This window comes from Papilio xuthus, unplaced genomic scaffold, assembly GCF_000836235.2.
Source record: "Papilio xuthus unplaced genomic scaffold, Pxut_1.1 DF827570.1, whole genome shotgun sequence".
Taxonomy (NCBI): Eukaryota; Metazoa; Arthropoda; class Insecta; order Lepidoptera; family Papilionidae; genus Papilio; species Papilio xuthus.
In genome coordinates, this window is record NW_013531079.1 from 2,595,823 (window position 1) to 2,615,205 (window position 19,383).

General features: G+C 33.0%; 1 protein-coding gene across 2 annotated transcripts; it reads right to left on the reverse strand.

Annotated features, from left to right (window-relative positions):
• Positions 1 to 1,239: 1,239 nt before the first annotated feature.
• On the reverse strand, positions 1,240 to 19,366 carry LOC106118732 (Down syndrome cell adhesion molecule-like protein Dscam2). 2 transcript variants are annotated; one of them, XM_013313482.1, is made up of 32 exons: positions 19,117 to 19,366; positions 16,649 to 16,709; positions 14,576 to 14,646; positions 13,934 to 14,028; positions 13,371 to 13,462; positions 12,932 to 13,083; positions 12,594 to 12,684; positions 12,105 to 12,525; positions 11,864 to 11,999; positions 11,656 to 11,775; positions 11,274 to 11,450; positions 10,891 to 11,035; positions 10,561 to 10,709; positions 10,104 to 10,269; positions 9,727 to 9,863; positions 9,251 to 9,403; positions 8,961 to 9,051; positions 8,793 to 8,875; positions 8,498 to 8,632; positions 7,852 to 8,004; positions 7,543 to 7,672; positions 7,139 to 7,323; positions 6,292 to 6,471; positions 5,874 to 6,071; positions 5,432 to 5,632; positions 5,052 to 5,212; positions 4,701 to 4,893; positions 3,550 to 3,667; positions 3,216 to 3,370; positions 2,679 to 2,792; positions 2,355 to 2,432; positions 1,240 to 1,859 (listed from the first exon to the last, which is right to left on the reverse strand). In XM_013313482.1, the coding sequence occupies exons 1-32, from the start codon at positions 19,166 to 19,168 to the stop codon at positions 1,831 to 1,833; spliced, it is 4,422 nt and encodes a 1,473-aa protein (XP_013168936.1). In that variant the 5' UTR covers positions 19,169 to 19,366; the 3' UTR covers positions 1,240 to 1,830. The 2 variants fall into 2 exon arrangements, with proteins under 2 accessions (XP_013168936.1, XP_013168937.1); XM_013313483.1 differs by lacking the exon at positions 5,874 to 6,071.
• Positions 19,367 to 19,383: the final 17 nt, after the last annotated feature.

The window sequence follows — 19,383 nt, forward strand, 5'->3', positions numbered from 1 at the left end:
ACTTACTCCACTGGCGCATCGACCTAAAATGGGTCTTGGCCTCCGACATAAGAGGATCGTCAAAGTCGCCAGTCTTAAGCCTTCTCCTGCCAGTCCATCGCTTACAGCTCCCGCAGATCCTGTTCTACGGCGCGGTACCTGGGCCGACCGATGAGTCGGCGGCCAGTCGGGGTCCCGAGATATAAATATTAAGGTAACAACATAAAGTTCATACAGAATCAATAAAGAATTACCACAACTTTACTCTTCGCTTGAACTTTTTCGGGAATAACATTAATCATTGTGACGTTAACAGGGAAAACTTTTAAATGAGATACGAAAATAAACGAGCGGGTACACTTGCTCTGTGGAATACGGATTTTAAATACTAAAGCCTCTATCAAAAAGTTACAAGTAAAAAGTAATTTGCTTCTTCTTCGCATAATTATTCCTGAAGGTCTTGCTCGTTTTGATATGCCTTTACAGATGCGTCGACCAGCTGCTCTACGCCGACCTGTCTTCGGCTTGTCTCAACGCAATCGTGATATTAAGTCCCAATATAGCAATTTGCTTATTTATATAAAATATAGACACATCTATCAAACTAATATGTAAACGGTTAAAAACTCGCGTATATTTGTCCGGTTTCCGATTTCCGGTTTCCGGTTACCGTTCAGCTGAGACCGGACAAAAAATACGTAAGTGTTTAGCCGTTTATGTGAACGAATTACTAATAAAATGATGAAATATGAATATCATTTTCCGATCTTACCGATAGAAAAAGTTAAGTTTATGTTTAAGTTGACTATTACATTGATTTTATGAAAATCCTTAGAGCCGATTATAAGAATTGCTCATTTAAACATATAAGATATGGGTATAATCAGTCAGGCTTTAGTATTTTTAATTAAAAAAAAAATTAGTAATTTTGTTTCACCATGTACATGGTGTATATTAGGAATAAACTATGGAACTTTGCAAATCGTGTTTAAATTTTCTAAATTAATGTAACATGGTCCAATGTATTTCAAATATTGTATTGGTGTTACGCGTGGAAGATCAACGCGTATCGTTAGTAGCAATAATAAAACAACAACATTGACATTGCAAACATTTATTTACGACAATAAGACATTAAATTTATAACAGTCTATTAAGAGTACGGTAATATATCAGTTTAAATAGCAGCTAAGAAAACAATTGAACTTAGAACTATTTAAAGAAAAATTATAGATGACTAGATCATAAAATAAAACCCCATACAAAATCCAATAAAATTTTCATAGTTAAATTACATCTATGATAAAGTTAGTTCGACTCAAATTGGCGCGCTGTGGTATAAACTCTTGTTCAAGCCAATAATGAATTTCACTCATTGCCCTCAAAAGTTAAGCTATTTTCCAATTGATTTGAACTATTCAAATAATATACGCAAACAATAGTCAAAAAGATTATGTTAATAAAATTAACAATTTGACTTAAATATGATTGTCAGTTCAATAAAATGAATACGAAAGTTAAAAGGTATAAGGCGAGATGATCAGTTGCGTTACTTCATCGCGTAACGAACAAACGCAAATGAGTTTCTGCCCTAAACAAAGGTTTCGTTAGCAATTGATATAATTAATATATATACGTAAACTTCAGTCTTTGAACAAAGATAATATAATAGCATTGTTCTGTTTAATCCAAAAAGGCTCTTAAATAGAATAAAATAAAGGTTGATATCCTTTAACCTACGTCTACACTCCTAACTTATTTGGCAACGTATTGAGTAATGATATGATTGTTTCAAAACTTTCACTATAAAATTTAACTTTCAAAAGTATTTTACAATGTTTTCATTTCTTGTTATCTGTGATGTGGCGTGCGACAGTGCCCTGGAAAAGAACATACGTACATAAATTATTTAGAAATAATTCTGACATATAAGCCATTTGTGATATGCTCCCAAATGGTACAGTCGTCTTGTATTACTTAATTTACATATTTTTACTACTAAAACCAATATTCGAATTATGAGGTTTGCAATCATTTGTTCGCAAATTATTTATGTTACTTTGTACGGACAAGAGTACGTAAATCATTCGATATTTGAATTGAACCAAATGTAACAAGAATGTTAATATTACTAATATTATAAATGTGAATGTTTAGATGGATGTTTGATCGAAGGTATCTCTAGAACGGCTGAACAGATCTCGATGAAAATTTGATATACATATAGAACATAGTCTGGAAGAACGCATAGGCTACTAATTAGATTTTTTTGTTTCGTGCGGACAGAGTCGCGGGCAACAGCTTGTTAAAAATTGATTCGATCGGATAATTGTACATTAAATTAAGTCTAGAGATTTAATATTTAGGTCACTTACTTCTCGGTACAGCAGTGACGGTGGCCTTTGAAGTACTGTCGCTATCGTCAGACTCAGAGCGATTCTGGAAACTCGTTTCTAAGGAAAATATAATGAATACGTTTCAATTTCCCATATTTATCAAGTATAAAAAATAGTACTATTTTCCTGTTTACGCAAATGAAGTAAAAGGCAAAAATTTACTGTGAGACTTCCAAGAAAGGCTTTGATTTGTTAACTTGTTAAGAAATATGACATCTTTCGGACTTTTAACAAAAAAGGCAACCCTATTGTTTCTGTTTTATGATTCAAATTCTGTTACAAAGTTTATTAAGGATAACGTACCCGTATCAAATCTTGGTCTCCCGGGTAACCGACTCGGTAAATCTTGATTCTCGACGTGATCAAATGTTCGGAACCCAAGCGCAAATTCCGCGTACGGACTGATTTCAAACATTTCTAAAACATTAAATGAACATTAATTTAATCAAAAGAATGTAAAAAAGCTTTTAGGAAAATACATAGTTTCTTTTGAATTAATTGGCTTTAAAACCTTAAATTAACATAGCAGTAGACGTGTAGCAATTCTCGTCTGTGTTGGCTTTTCTGTAACTTTAACGTATTCATTATTTTAAATTGTAAAGAGATCTTAAGCCATCTTACCAATATTATAAATGCGAAAGTTTAGATGGATAGATGGATGTTTGTTTGAAGTTATCTCCGGAACGGCTCAACGGTTTTTGATGGGATTTGGCATACATGCAAGAACATAGTTTGGAAGAACACATAGGCTTCTAGTTAAGTTATTATTTACTTATAATTGCAGTACTTTAGTAGTAGTAAACTAACTCTCCTAGTATTAGTTTTTTTGGGAACTCTTACCATTCTTTGTCGGTTTCCTTGGGTGTATTGGTGATGTGTAAATTCTAGGCGTATGAGCATATCTCTCTTTATGTTCCGTGTGAGTGGCAATTGCTTCATTCCGTGACTTCACTTCATCAGCAATCGAGTGTCGATATTGTGATGCGTAATTTTGTCTAAAAGCAATTGCTCAATTCATTTTTCAAATAAAGTTTTAGTGTAAAGTACGTCGTATTTAATACGAAAGTAGATAAAACTCTTAATGAATTTAAAAGTATACGACTTTAGATGATGTTAAATTGAATATTAATAAAAAATGATAGTAATTTACAATACCAATGGAGTTTTGACTTACCTATGTCTCCTAAATAGTATACAGATGAAAGCTAGGAGACATACCACTAGGAGAATAGAACTACAAATAATCACAAGCATGTTCAGATCAAGTATTTCTGAAGGAGGACCAATTTCTTCTGTAAAAAAAAATTACCGTACTTAGTACATCCCAAAACCTCAATTTCTTTCCGTTCCCACCTTTTTTCTTATAAGGAAAGGATGGAAAGTGGTAGTAGACTGCGGATGAGAGGATACATGGAAAGGGAAAATATTTTCTTTCTGTGCATTCTCTCCTTCGTCGATTAAAGGTAGGCAACGCATATACAATTGCATTTGTTTATGGGCAATGGTCACTTCTCTATTTCAGCGATTTCAGGTGGCCGCTCGCTCGTTTGCCACCTTATAATTTAAAAAAGTCGTTACAGATGAAATTCTCAACTTACTTCTCTTAGAAGTCGGTTAAAAAATCTGCTTGCAACTTTAATAATGAAGAAACTACATGGAAATTTTAGGATTCATGTTAGATACTTTAAATCGAAAGCGTTATGTAAGGAATGTTTTAGCTCGAATGCCAGCGTAACTTAACTCTCTTTGTTACATCAGTAGGTACTAAGAGCAAGAACACTGTAAACCGTAGAATTTAACATATAGATTTTAGTTGGTAATAAAACTGCATCCTAAGTTAAAGTTTAACAAAAATGATCAATCAATTTGAATAGAAAAACAATAACTATATAAAGAAACGTTTGAGAGACGTAGGAGGTAAGAGAATCTTAAAGCGGTACAGTATTAAAATTACAGCCCAAAAAAGTACTTCTAAAGGTTGTAAGAGTTAATAGAAAATAAAAAATTTAATTCCTCTTCATAATATTTTTCCCGTCATAAAAATTTCCTCATAGCAAGAAGCCAGCAAAGTTCTTAAAGATTGTAATAACAGAAGTTTTGATGAGCGCAGAACTTGAAACTTTGTTCCATCAACAATGATAAAGTCTGTCAGAATTCATTTGATGTCAGAATTTCAACAAAATTTATCTCGAGACGTAGGAAGCTTTACGTGAAAATTATTTATGATTCGGTTTAATTCAGCTTCCACGCGAAATATCTTTGTTTAGTAATAAGAAATTTAATTTATTTGTACTCTTCAAAATTTTCTCGTAAAAAAAATCTTACCTCCATCAATAGTTTTAGTAGCATAAGTGTAGACGGTTGATGCTGTACCGGCGTCATTGACTGCAGTTACTTTCAGCTCATACCAATTCCCAGGCGCTAGAGAACCTACTGCATAGGACGCGGGTAACGATCGCATTGGTGGTGACTGATAATGATTGTCAATGAAACCCCAACCCAAATTGAGTTCCATAGGCTAAAAGAATAATAATATTGTAATAATTCCAAGGGGATGTTGTAAGGAAAGTGTGTCCAAAAATACTAGACAACCATCAAACCAAAATATGAAATAAAGTGGAATATAAATCCGAAAACTCAAAAAATATCTTAAGATAAAAAAAACAATATACCGACCGCTCTATTTTCTGCTTTATGCCATAAATTCGATCCAAGCAATCTGTACTCTACATCCCATTTGGTGACGTCACAACCACCGTCATCCCAGCCACTGAGCTGAACGTAGATATGTGTGGCATTACTCCAAAGCCAATCGGTTGTAGGTGGTGATACCGGGGCTAAGAAATTACAAAAAAATGCATCAGTTTTTTAACCGCTTTAAATTTTCTCATAAAAATCTTCATATAGAATTTTAGATGTGTTGGAATTGCCTTTTAATTTTCCTGATTACGCGAATGGTGTCCATGCTATCCCCGTAGTTTCTAAAGTCATATTTTTATCGTCAATTATAAAAATACTATTAAGTACGAAAATGTTATTTGCTTTTAGTTTATTACCTCCTCCTAGTGTAGTAACATCAACATGAGCTGGAGCAGATGTGCCAACATTATCGGTAGCTGTAACTCTTATTGAATACTTTGTACCACATTTAAGACCAGCCAATGCATGTTGCTGCATTCCTGGTAACCGAGTTTCCCTCGCTACTGGCCACGCCTCCTGCCATGGTCCGTCACCTTCACGCCATGTTAAATTATAACCTAAAATTTCTTGCGTCTTAATTGTTTATGAAGTCCTAGTTGTTTAATTTATAACGTTATCTTGAATGTATCGAAAGCATCTATTTAAAATTGCATCATAAAACAATTACAAGTGAGATGAAGAAGAAGAAGATTAAGACATGAGATAGAGAAATAGGACATACATACTTGTGCCGAAATGTGATCAAATATTTTAACATCAAATTGTGTTAAGAATTATTGTAAACAGGTGTCAACTTACTTATGGCGTATGATAAAGAATCGTTTCCCGGTAGTTTTATTTCATCCCATTCTACTACTATAGAATCTTTATAAGGTGTAGTTCGTAAAGCAGGTGGATCAGGTAGAGGTAGAACTTTTACTGAGTACACTACAGAATCCGATCCATATAAGTTTTTAGCCAGACAAGTGTAATTTCCACTTAAAGCTTGGTCAATACCTGTAAGAAAAGTATTGAATGAAATTCTAGCATGATCCAAGCAAGATCTGTCTCTGATTAGATAAGTAACAAATCTATTGGATTTGTTTTAAATTCAGCTTTGTTAATACCAGAAAACCCATGTTATTGCCTAACTAGTGAGAGGTCGAAGTTTTGCTAGCAAAAGTAATCTACCAAAAACTCTTATGTTTCTAATGTATTGGAAATAAGCAATTCTTACTCTTGATTAATAAACTATCATCTCTATTCCTTGTGAATCTTGGATGGTGTGTGATGATATTCTGGTTGTGGTACCACACTGTCCTTGGCGGTGGAGATCCGACGCTCTTACATTCCAAAAGCAATGAGTTACGCACTGCCACCGTCACATCACCTCCTAGCGATGCCACACCAGCCACCACTGTTGCGTAAATAAAATTGTTACAAATATTAAGCTTATCGACTAGAAATTATTAGATACGAATCAAATGATACCTCATAGTTCAAAATTCTATTCTTTGTCTATCACCTAAATAATCGAATAAAAACAAATTTCATACTGTAGTTTTACTTATTAAATTAGTAAACTAGTAAAATATAATACTTATAAAACAAATGCAATTATTTATTTAAACCCACACTAAGCGAAGAAAGTTTTTGTATAAGAAATTTCAATTTACGTTATACAATTCGAACAGAAAAGAATTTATGTACAGCAGTAAAGTAATTAATGTTGACCAACAATCGAACGTGCCCTTGGAAGCATTGGAGCGCTTGAAAATAATTGCTACCGAATCAATCGTCTATTAAATTGCTTATATGAAATACTGTTTCAATAAAGTTCAATTACTCTAACAACGTACTTTCTTATTACATTTTTTGTATTTTATTAAAATTTCGGAGAATAAGGTAAGATATTACGTACTTAAGTAATTTCGTTTTAGCGGACTGTCTTTTGGGTATTACCTTTATAATTTGTTTCGTATACCGGTGAAATTTTCCTGACGTTCAAAAGAGACAGTTTTCATAACAATATGCGGTGCTAAGTGAAAACGTTTATTTCTTTGACTGAACGTTAACTTCCTTACCTCTTTGTGATGGTGTGTTTGTAACATGTTTACTTTCCGGTCCCTCTCCCACTGCAGTACTAGCGGTCACCCATACATCGTACTGGCGACCTTCGTACAGCGCCTTGAGTTCCATTGTCTGTGTTTTCTCGTATACATCTACAGTCTCTTCGGCATCTATTCGAAGTATTTGTGGACCATCGTTGCTACAATACGATATAATAATTTCTAATTTGTTTTCACTTTCTATAAAACCCTGACGATCATACTCAGAGATGTTTTGCTAAGCAGTCTCTTAGTACACATTAGTCCCCCAAAATCCACACTAATAAGTGACTTTCGTTACAATTAGAGCGGATATATTTTTCTTTGTTTTGATAATCATAATTCAAACACTTTGATAGCTATATTGAAAGATCAGTTACCTTGCAGTTGGCTTGCAGTAGACAGTGTAGTGGAGCAATCGCCCATTGGGCTGCCTTGGTTTCTTCCAGCTGACTAGCAACGTAGTAGACGACTGCGATAGAAGCTTGATCTCAGCTGGCGCTTCAGGGACTAAATGTAAAAGATGGTGCAACTCAAATGTCTTGTAGGATAATGCCACAAATAATTTTACAAATTTTACGTAGTCATTTTAATGAAAAAATGACGCAAAGTTAGAAGGTTTACATTTTAAAGCACCTTAAGAAGTAAAAAAGTCTTTTAAAATTTGTGTAAAAGTTCAAAATACTCACCATCCTGAAGTGTAGCGCAAACAATAGGAAAGGAGAATGGTCCGGTGCCGTAGTTTGAGAATCCTGCGACTTTGACCGTGTAGTTGGTGTATTTGTGCAGGCCTTGCAAGCGCAGCTCTGTCACTAGAGACGTCGCGTTCTGCCATTGTCGAGCTGGCAAGTTTTGTTCGTTTACATAAATTTTGAACTATAGAAAGCATTTCAAAGGAATCCTTTACAGTAGCGCTTGTTCTGTGAGTTAGTTCAAAGTTAGCACTTCAATTCTGTATGTATTATGTTTATTTATTTCGCATTATTAGTCGCTTCACTTTAAAGACGTACTGTAAAATATGTAGGTAATTTTTTCTTTGTAACAAAGATTCTTTTACTCGAGAATGGGTAAGCGAACAGCGAATAGCTTAATTATTATTGATCCGATACCCATGCTCATTTCAACGTCAAAGTAATCTCAAGTGTGTTACCAGCCTTTGATGTAGACAACAGTCACCTAAAAGGCCAGCATCGATATGAAAGATGGAATCATATGCCTAAAGTAGTAGGGACATGATGACCTTATTGTCCTATAAAACTCAAAATCTTTGAACTTTTCCAAAAATTACACTTATTACAGATCTACTTAAAAACCATGATCTTCCTATTAACATACCTTGTGCCGCATATAATACGGTGTATCCTATAAGAGCACCAGCTTGTCTGTGAGGAGGAATGGGTTGCCAGCTCACTCTGAGAGCGGTCGAGCTCACGCCACCGCACTCCACCGATGAAGGACCTTCTTCCGGCGCTAGATAGAAACAAAAACACAGGTGTTTAACCCAAAAAAATAAGGTTAAAAGCACGATTGATTATGAAGCTTTTTTGGTCAAAACGAAGATTAAGGAAGGTCTGAATTGTTTTTTTTAAAAGTTGTTTCTTAATACTATAAGACCTTATTTTTTAAATACCTCCTTCTCTCGTGTCTTGGAACATTGGTATCGAAAATGGTCCCGCACCGGCGCCGTTGAATGCTGCTATGGAAACTGCGTATCTATACAGAACATTTACATATTATAGCAGTTTCAAGATATTACTTAAAAATTAAGAATTAAATATTAAAATAAAATGTTGTTTACCTAACACCCTTAAGCAGTCCTGTAATTATAGTTTCTTGTTTCGAATATAGGGATGATGTTTTGATGATTTTGTCGCTGACGTCTTGATTTTCTGTTGACATAAAAATCGAAACTTCATTTTTAGCACAAATAATTATTGATGTATACCTAAACATTTAGACCGCAAATTCTATCGTCAGTGAACTCTTCGCTATTTATGCGGTACCAAGTTACTGCAGATTTGCTATTTCTATTCCATTTCATTTCTTCAATTTTCTTTATAAACTGAATTAAAACGTATTTTAGCAAACCTTTTACTCCATTTAATTGTGGGACAGCTCTCAATCTGTAGCCTATGATAAGACCGTTGTGTTTGTCAGCCGGTGGTGGGAGCCATCTTGCTCTGAGTTCTCCAGGACCGTCTGTTTGCTCTATTTGTACTCCGAGCGGTGGTGATGAGGGGGCTACGCAAATGAATATTATAAGTATGAATGGACTGTGTAAAAAAGGATATGGATCAGGGAATTTAGGTATGACGACTGATAGATAGTTATGAAGGAGTAGTACATGCTGTGCTAACCCTCCGTGAGGACAAGGGTAGGTTAATGATGATGATGAAATCTGTTATTTGGGAAATTTATTTATTTTAACCCAAAATAAAAATCGGTTAAGCAATTGTGTACGTCTAATAGCTTACATTTGAGTAGAAAATTGAATGTCAGCATAGTTCTCAAGGTCATTACGATTTCCAACGAGTGTATAGACAAAGGCAAACTGACAATGTTACCTTCTTCTGTTGTAGTAAATTTAACTGGGGTAGAGTACGAGCTGAGATCAGCTTGATTACCACCCGCAACTCTCGCCGTGTAACTAGTAGCCGGTACTAAGTCGCCTATCTCAATCATATGACGAATTTCATCTGACCTAGATGACATGTGAGAATTATATTTAGTTAGATGTTTAGATAACAATGTTTCGATAGACCTGTTAATAGAGTAATCATAACACAGAATTACTTTGGTAAAGAACCAGAAAATCTGTTAATATTTAGATAGTTTGCTTGTTACTGGCCTCTGATAGTATACGGGGTTAATAATTTTGACTTAAGGCAAAGATAATCTCTAATTGTTTTATTTTAAATTAAAAAGTAAGGCACTTATTTACCTGGTTACATTTATTGTTCTAGCATTACTCCATGACAATCGTTGACTGATCGCGATTTGTAAACTGTAAAATTGAGCCAATGACCTTGTCATGTCTCGCCATGACAATTTGACAGATCGACTTTTTATTGAATCTACAGATAAATCTGATGGCGGTAACGGTGGTTCTAAAAGTAAAGAAATATTTTATTAATTTCTCAAAATAGTATAAATATGTTGTTACATAAGTTATTTGTTTCAAGATTTAACTTTAAAGTTGATTGGCAATCACCTCGAGTAGTTAAAATAGAAATGATGTTAGAATCAAAGTTGGCAATTTACAAATTGATGAAATATTTTTGTTATATGTACACATTATAATAAACGAAATCACATAAATTTTGAAGTCAAAATTATGAAAGAAATTTAACAAATGTTTCAACAAAGGTTCAAGTGAGTGATGTAATTCATATTCATACCTAAAATAGTCAAATAAACGCTATACACGTCCGCTCCGTAAGGATTTCCTGCTCTACATTGATATATCGCACCGTCGCTTGTTTCCGTTTGTAAAATCTCTAAAAGATTTGTCATGCCGTCATCTGATTTAGTTTCAGATATTTTTACTCTATAACAAAAATAATTATGCTACTTAATTTTACTACCACATATTATTAATAATGTACTACTAACTCTAAAGGCTCATGTAATAATTGTATTATAACATTATGTTATTAATATTAGAACTAGTATAGGAACGTGTAGCGTACACTTCAGAATATCTTATATATAAATTAACTATGACATACCTTTGTGTCAACGGGTTTATAGGTTTTCCGTTTCTCGTCCACATTATTCTAATAGGATCATCTCCCCTCGCCTGACATTCTATTGCGATATGTTGTCCGAGCTTTGCAGTCATGTTCCTTGATACTATGTCAAATGTTACGGGTTCTACAACAAAAACGTTCAAATAGTAAATGTAAATTAATCTTAAATCATCAGTCAGTATGAAACATGAAACTATTCCAAAGAAACTAGCAATTAAATACATTTATGGGAACGTAATTTTCTCATAAAGTAAATGTTGAGCTACTCCAATGCATGAGTGAAGATTTAAATCGTAGAATTGATTAAGGAGTGGAGTTAAGCATCGCAAGTCAACTTATAAATATAGAAGTATATAACTTACTATTAACGGATATCCAGACAGTTTTGCTTAATGGTTCACCGACGCCGTTTTCAACATGACAGGTATACAGACCAGCATCAGAGAGCGCAACTGCATCGAAAATTAACGAGCCATTTGATAAACTCAGAACACCACCGCCAGCAATTTCTAATACTGGCCTCCAAGCGTCAGATATCACTAAAAGAACCAAACGGATCCAAATTAAAATTCTATAGAGACTCAGACATTTTTTTTTTATTTTCTCATTCTTAAAATTGTGAACCCTTAATTTTATTTCCCGCCATCATATTCTCCCGCTGGATGTTCAGTAGATCCCTACGCGTTTACTTGAACCATTTTAGAGACAATTGATGTAGAGTTATTTAAATGATTTGTGACGTACCGTCTTTTTTCAACCAATGAGTTTGTGGTTGTGGATATCCGTTCGCACTACATGACACGTGACCGCTTCTGCCAAGAAGTAATGATGTATTCCGAGGTTCTTCACTCCATTTAGGAGCAACTTTAGAACAAACAATATTGTTAATATAAAACGAACGACGCAATGGGCTAAAAATGAAGAGGATTGAATGTTACTAAATGAAATGTACCTTTTATGTACAAATTTACAGTTTTATTAACTTTTGCTACGTGATTTGCAGCAACACATGTGTATGTCCCACAATGATCCAATGAAACATTTTTAATTATTAAAACACTGAACACTTCTAAGCTCCGTTCAACAATCTGGAAAGAAAACAAGCTATTACAGTAATTTTAGTTCCCAAAATAAATGTATAGTTTCTGTTTTAATGTAAAGAAAATATTACTTTGTAATGCAATTGTCTTTACCTTCAAATAAGGCGGTATCTTTTTACCGTCTTTCAACCATGAGTAGTAAACTGGAGAATCGCCACTTTTAAGATTACAATGGATTTGTACAATTTGTCCTTCTTGTAAATCTGACGCTAGTAATATATCTTCTAATTGCGGTGCTTCAACCACTTGCAATTCAAATGATCTCTTTGCCATTTCACCCGATGGACTTCTCACTATGCAAGCGTAAGATGCTCCGTTATCAATTTTACTAACTTTAATTATATTTAACACTCCATCTGCTGTCACACTAGCTGCATCTCGTTTCTGTCTTAATTTAGGTTTCCTTCCAAATATTTCTATACTATAAGCAGTGTCGTTTATAAATCTTTTATAACGATGACTTTGTGAACCATCTTTAACGATTTCCTTTCCTTTAAATTCCCAAGAGATATCCCTAGAAAGTAAGTTTTAGTTAGTCTTGTTCATTGGTATAAAGTTGTGTTAGTTAATTTGGTAGTTTACCTTATGGGGTAACCATAATATGGACATCGAAGAGTTATGCTTTGTCCACTTTGAACCTTGAATGGTGGCATTGTTCTTATGTACGGCGGACCTGGCATAATAATAATTACTTTAAATTTTGTATTTGAAACATCATTTTTTACAGTAAAAGGTGACAAATGAGCAAGCAGTGACTTGATTTTGCTAAAATAGTAAAGTAACTGCAGCATATGGACATCTGGAACCATTTAAAAGGACGGGACATTAAGAAAGATATATTTATCCTTGCTGTACTGCTGTTAGAGTCTCTGCCAAAAGCATTTATCTTATAATTTTTTATTTCATTTGAAAATGCTTACCATAAACATTAACTCTATCTTCATGGGCAACGATTGCGTCCCCATGATGTGCTACACACGAATAGAGACCTCCATCGTCGACTCTTATGTGAGAAATATTAAGCTGTGTTAGTACACCGCCATCTGGCGTCATGCTTTGTCCTATTGCGTATCTACAACAATTATAATATTTTAGTTAGGCATACTATGGTCTATTCATATAACTATAGTGAGTTGATGATGAGTTATAAATCAGTTTGATGGGTTAATTTTAAGGAAATAAGATATTTTGAAATTGATTTATTGTTGATGAAAGATAAAAGATAATTTTTATTGTGTTATTTTAGCGAAGGTTTTATACTTTTTTTTTAAATAAATAATAATGTTAGAAACATTATGTTAGTGTCTTTTATATTAATGCGTCTTAATTATACTTAGTATTAGTTTATTTTGAACTTACCTAGAATCTGTATTTGAAGATATTACAACTTTATCTCTTTCCCACACGAATCTTGCTGGATGTGGCCCATTTACAATGCACTGTAAACTTATCTACGGATATACAATACTCACATTTATCAATTGTTATTTAATTAAACTGTTAATAACTTTGATGTTTCAAGGTCATTTTAAATAGATTATTTTTGGAAAATATTTTAAATAAGTAAATCTAAGGAACAAGAAAACAGAGATAACAATATGTTTCAAAGCAGTGAGTTTACACTTTCACCGTGATTTTCCTCGACCAAAATCACTGTTTAAAACATATTGTTATCTCTGTTTTGTTAAATATAATGAAAGGGATAACGATATGTTTTATACAGAGATTTTGTCTCAGAAACCCATGGTCAGTCTATATTTAATTGCTTGATAAAAGTCTTAACAGTATGTTATTGGATGGACTTAGGTAGTGGAAACCTATTCTTTGTTTCGATCCGACGGCTAAATTAAGCTGTTCCATTTAGGTGTTTCGTAAAAATTGTGTACTGTAGATGTGTTTTGCAATATAAATGACAAACTTACGTCTACTCCGAGAGTGACTGTGGTCTCACTGAAGTGCTGAGATAAAACCATTTGTAATCTTCTTTTATAACGAATGAATCCTGATTTTGTTGAATCTGTCGAATTCATTATGAATTTTATTTTGAGATTATAAAGTTTATTCTAAACTTAAGACTCTATCATTGATCTATTTGTATTTTTTCACTTAACATTCATACCAAAAACTTTCATTACACGCCATATTAATTCTGTCATTCTAATTTAAGAAATACTCATAATAGAAACAAACAAATCAACCCGCACGGGGCCAGCGTGGTTGATGGCCTAGTTACTCCTATATTAGAGTAGACTCCGAGTCACTCAGTGGGGACGTATAGTGAGCTGATGATGAATGAATGAATAGATTAAGATGTTTGGTTGACTTCACACATATCTTTGAATTTCTTCTCAGATATGTGCAGGTTGCATCACGATGTTTTCCTTCACCGTATAAACGTCAGATAAATGTACATGTGTAAATCGGAAATCGAAAAACACATTGGTACATAGCGGAATTCGAACCTAGGACCTGCAGATTGCAAGTCAAGTGCTTGACTCCTGAGCCACCGACGCTTAATCTATTCGTAAAGTAAATTAAAAAAATTGTAATTAAAGTTATCTTACCATTGTTTTCTGAATATCGAATATCGTTGATTTCGTACACTGTTACATTTTCTCCAATATCAGTTTGAAGTCTGAAAGATAAACCCCCCGAGGTAAGGAGGAGGTAAACAATTATTTTTAATGAAGCGTAATTGAAGACTTCACTTTTCTTAGAGAATTGATTAACAATAGAAAACAATATCCATTATAAATCTTATATATAAAATTCTCGTGTCACAATTTTCGTTACCATACTCCTCCGAAACGGCTTGACCGATTCTCATGAAATTTTGTGAGCATATTGAGTAGGTCTGAGAATCGGTCAACATCTGCTTTTAATACCGCGCGGACGGAGTCGCGGGCGACAGCTAGTGAGTATATAAGTCACAGAATTGTAGACGTCCAATTGCCAATTTTTTCTCGAACTACTTCTTTCTATGCTATTCAAACCCAAAAAAAATTAAGACCACAAACATAATAAGAAGTTGTTAACAGATAAAATTCGTAGCATATTCTTTATGGGAGTAAAGTCATTGTATAAAACATATCTTCAGCTCTGTTATTATTTTGACAAAACCGAGATAACAATATGTTTTAAACGGGAATTTCAGTCTCAAAAACCTACGATAAATTAACCATTATATCATTTTTGTAACGTGTCAAATGTAAACAATAAAGAGATTGAGGCTTTATAACAGTAACATATGAATAAAAACCCTTAAAAATATACAAAAGAATAAAATATCTCGGATATGTTATTGTTTTTTTGTATTGGGAACATCAGTGGATTTGCGGCCAAACCAAACAATACAATATTAATCACGAAGGTTGAATGAAATCAACCGAAAAATCAACATTCGATATTCAAATACGAAATCTGCTTTTGCGAATGAAATATCTGCAATAATTTTGGTTATTTTATTTAAACAATAAATTATGATAATGAATTTATTTTATCATGAATTAATCTGACAGTGACGTATTATGACTATAGAGAAACGGACTAAGCAAAGCGCCATCGTAGCACTAGAGTATCGTAGTACTAAATAGTACCACTTGTCTCGGGATCGAGTTGAAGATGCACACATGTACCTGCTGAAGTGTCTTTGTGCACGCTTACTGACTAAAAATATACAAATTCAAACTAAAAGAGCACACAATAGGCAGGTTTATAGTTCGGCCAATTTAGTGGGCCAAATTGATAGGAAGTGTCACATGTGAATTTTAAATTTTTATTACTTTAAGAATATATTGCTATAATGTACCAGAGAGGATTGTTTGCGCTTGACAGGTCCTGTCTCTTAAAAGTCTAATTTGAATTGTAATCCTTTATATGTATGGTGTAATGATTTAATTAACATTTGAAATAACAATTGAACATCTCTTTGGCTAATTAAGTATAATTAATTAAAGAGACAAACTCAATTATTTTATTACATTTATTTATATAATATTTCGTTAATAAAATACGATATACGGTGGCTTCAAAATATAACAAGGTTTACTTGTTTAAATTATGAAAAAAGAGGAAAATTTGAATAACAGACTTTTTCTTTAGTTTTAAACATGTAATTTTTTTTGGATGAATTGTTTGATATATATAAAAAAGTGTATATAAAGATGAAAGAATATGTATTCTATATCTTGAGGAAGGTTATAAATCTATGAATTATTTATTTCCAACGGTAGCTTCCTTCCTACTAAGAAACAAATTGTAAAATAGCATTTCCAACTTATAACAACAGAGAAATACGGTCCGCGGATGCAATAAATCGCTACCTATTGTTCAAACCTATTGTGTTCGGGGTACATGCAGCTTCAAGCAAGATTGATACTTATGTTGTGAGCAATAAGAACTCGTTTGTCATGTATTCTGTGCAATATATTACGATTACTATGACACTATTATGATGTATCATTTGGTATATGAAAAAATAATATATACAGTTGTAACAATTTTAGTTTAAGATAAAAAATTTATACTTAGTTTTCATTTGGTAAGTGTATGAAAAAAAAAACTGAAAAATAAGAAATTTATTTTGGCACACCTTATATGGAATAACTTGATAGGGAATTAAAAAAAAAAATACTTACATATTTACGTCTTCTTGTTTCCCGCCTTCCGGAACGGCGATGTGGTTTGAAGACAAAACACCTGTCACAAGAAAAGCTTATACTTAAAAATAAATCAAAATTGCTAATAAAAATCAAACTACTATTTTTTCATCACTAAATCTTAATATAAGTTTTCATGGATTAAGGGCTGTACAAAAGTGAGTTATCACTTTACTCCAGAACAGAGGAACAGGATGAAATTTCGTGGAAAAATAGCTGTCCGGAATAGAACAAGATAGACAACTGTTCTTTTAATACTTGATGGTCTCTCATGACAGCGACCGTGTCGCATAGGATTCAACGCATTTTAATTTTATTAAAATGTCAATATTTTAAAATCCTACTTAAGGAAATCGTAACCCCCTATCTCTATCTTGTTCGCATCAAAGAACTTTAAGTGGAACAAGTCTGAGTGACGCTGCAACATCGTTAAAACTTCAACAATTACACTCAAGTTACGTTTCAAAGTTACACGCCATTCCACACTTGTTCACACTTCGTACAACTTCAGTAACAAGCGTCCTTTTTCTTTGTACAGGACAGATTTAGGGATCCCTAGTACTTCGCCTGGAGGGTGAGGAACGAACAAAGACGAATACTCGCAAAGATGCAAACAAAAAACAAACGAGCTCTCAGTATTCAAATAGGATCACCAGAAATAGTACAATCGTTATATTTCTAAACAATTCAATGATCGGTTTCCTTTGTCATCCAGTACACTTAAGCAATAACCTTAATCAAATAATCGGTCCATATTATGGGAGGGCTACGCCGTATAATCAAAAGACACCGTGAGAAATATAGCCTTAATATATTCGTTTATAATAGGGCTTTCAATTAGTAAAATAATTTTTAATATAACGGACAGTGGAACCAAAAATAGTTATTTCTTTAAAAGGGGTGCCTTGGCCTTTCATAACCATTTACATATTTTTATCTATGTTTTCAAATAGCATATTATTTTTAGAACATATTATTTTTATATATTTTTTCTATATTAAACCTCATAGTAGTTTAGTTATTTGACTAAATAAATCAAAATTGTTTCATGTATTTGTTATATAGTTATGCTTGAAAATGGACAAACATAACGCAAAATTTATTTGAAATTACAATTAGTTAAGTGCTCAATCGCGCACACTTCTAAATTTACTTGGAAAAGGAAATTAAACCGATTGATCTGTTTTGATGTCGATGTTTTATTACATATATTATTTCAAATATTTCCTAGGAATTGAGAGTTTCGCAGTCAATACTAACTTCGTAGTAATATTATAATATGATTTCTACTAAATAATCATATTAAAATATTTCACATGAGTTCATACATTTGAATACCTCTTATTAATATATATATCTTTATATATAAAATTCTTCTGTGAGTGTGTATGTCACTGAACTTCTCTCAAACGACTGGACCGATTTTGATGAAATTTTTTGTGTGTGTTCAAGGGTATCTGAGAATGGTTTAGATTCAAAATTTTGTCCGCTGGACAATGTTTTTTTTAATTAATTTTTAATTTATTAGTATTTGTTGATATTGGAATGTTTTACATTGGATCCGACAGACGGCGCTACCATCGCTGTGTCAAATTTTAAATAATATTCGAATTTTAATTTTATTTTTTTATTTTAATAGACAGGACAACGTCTGTCGGGTCCGCTAGTGTATGTATATATATATAAAAGAAAGTCGTGTTAGTTACACTATTTATAACTCAAGAATGGCTTTACCGATTTCGTTGAAAATTGGTAAGGAGGTAGCTTAGAGCCAGGAGACGGACATAGGATACTATTTATTCATTTTTTTTACAATTTATACCTTGAAGACCTGCTTTTTATTTAACTTACTAATATTATAAATGCGAATGTTTAAATGAATGTGATGTGGGTAGATGGATGGGTGGGCTACACTAATGAAGTTTTTTATATATCCACGCGGACGGAGTCGCGGGCGACAGCTAGTTTCATATATTTTTAAAACTAGCGTTAGATAATAAACTTAATTAGTAGCCAATTTGTCCTTGCAGGCTATGTTCTACATCCATGCTAAATTACGGCGAGAATCATGTAGCCGTTCTGTAGATACCTTAGAACAAACATCCATCCATCCATTCGTATTTATAAAATTTATTTAGTAATATTAGAGCCAGACTCTCAACATAATAGAGTTTAAATATTCTTTTTATTAAAAAATTTTATAAAAAAAACGAATAAGTTACAAGTATTTAAAAAAAATTATCTCTCACCAAATTAACTTAATTTTATGTAAATTTATACTGATATTTTTGGGACATTAACTTCCAAATCACTTCCATTTTATGATTTGCAAAGTCTACGATGGATTGTGACCTACTTCAGCCAAACTTTTGTGTTTCAAGTCAATAAACTTTTGTTCAAAAATATATGAAATAATTTTATATTAAGAATTACGACAGAATACTTACTTGAACTTAACGGTGTTAAAAGAAACAATAAAATCCATCGGCTTCTAATCATTTTAACTTGTAACACTAAATTAATTAACACTCAAAAAAGTTTTCTCTTATTTTAAAAAATTGATTTCATTTTATTTTAAAAACACTTTTCAACAGTTCACAATCAGGTCCGTTTCCAGTCATGTTTTAAATACTTTTATTTAAAGTTACGGAATAAACTCCGCGATTTCCCGCCCTTTCGTAACCGACACGTGTAGACTCCAACACGTTCCATCT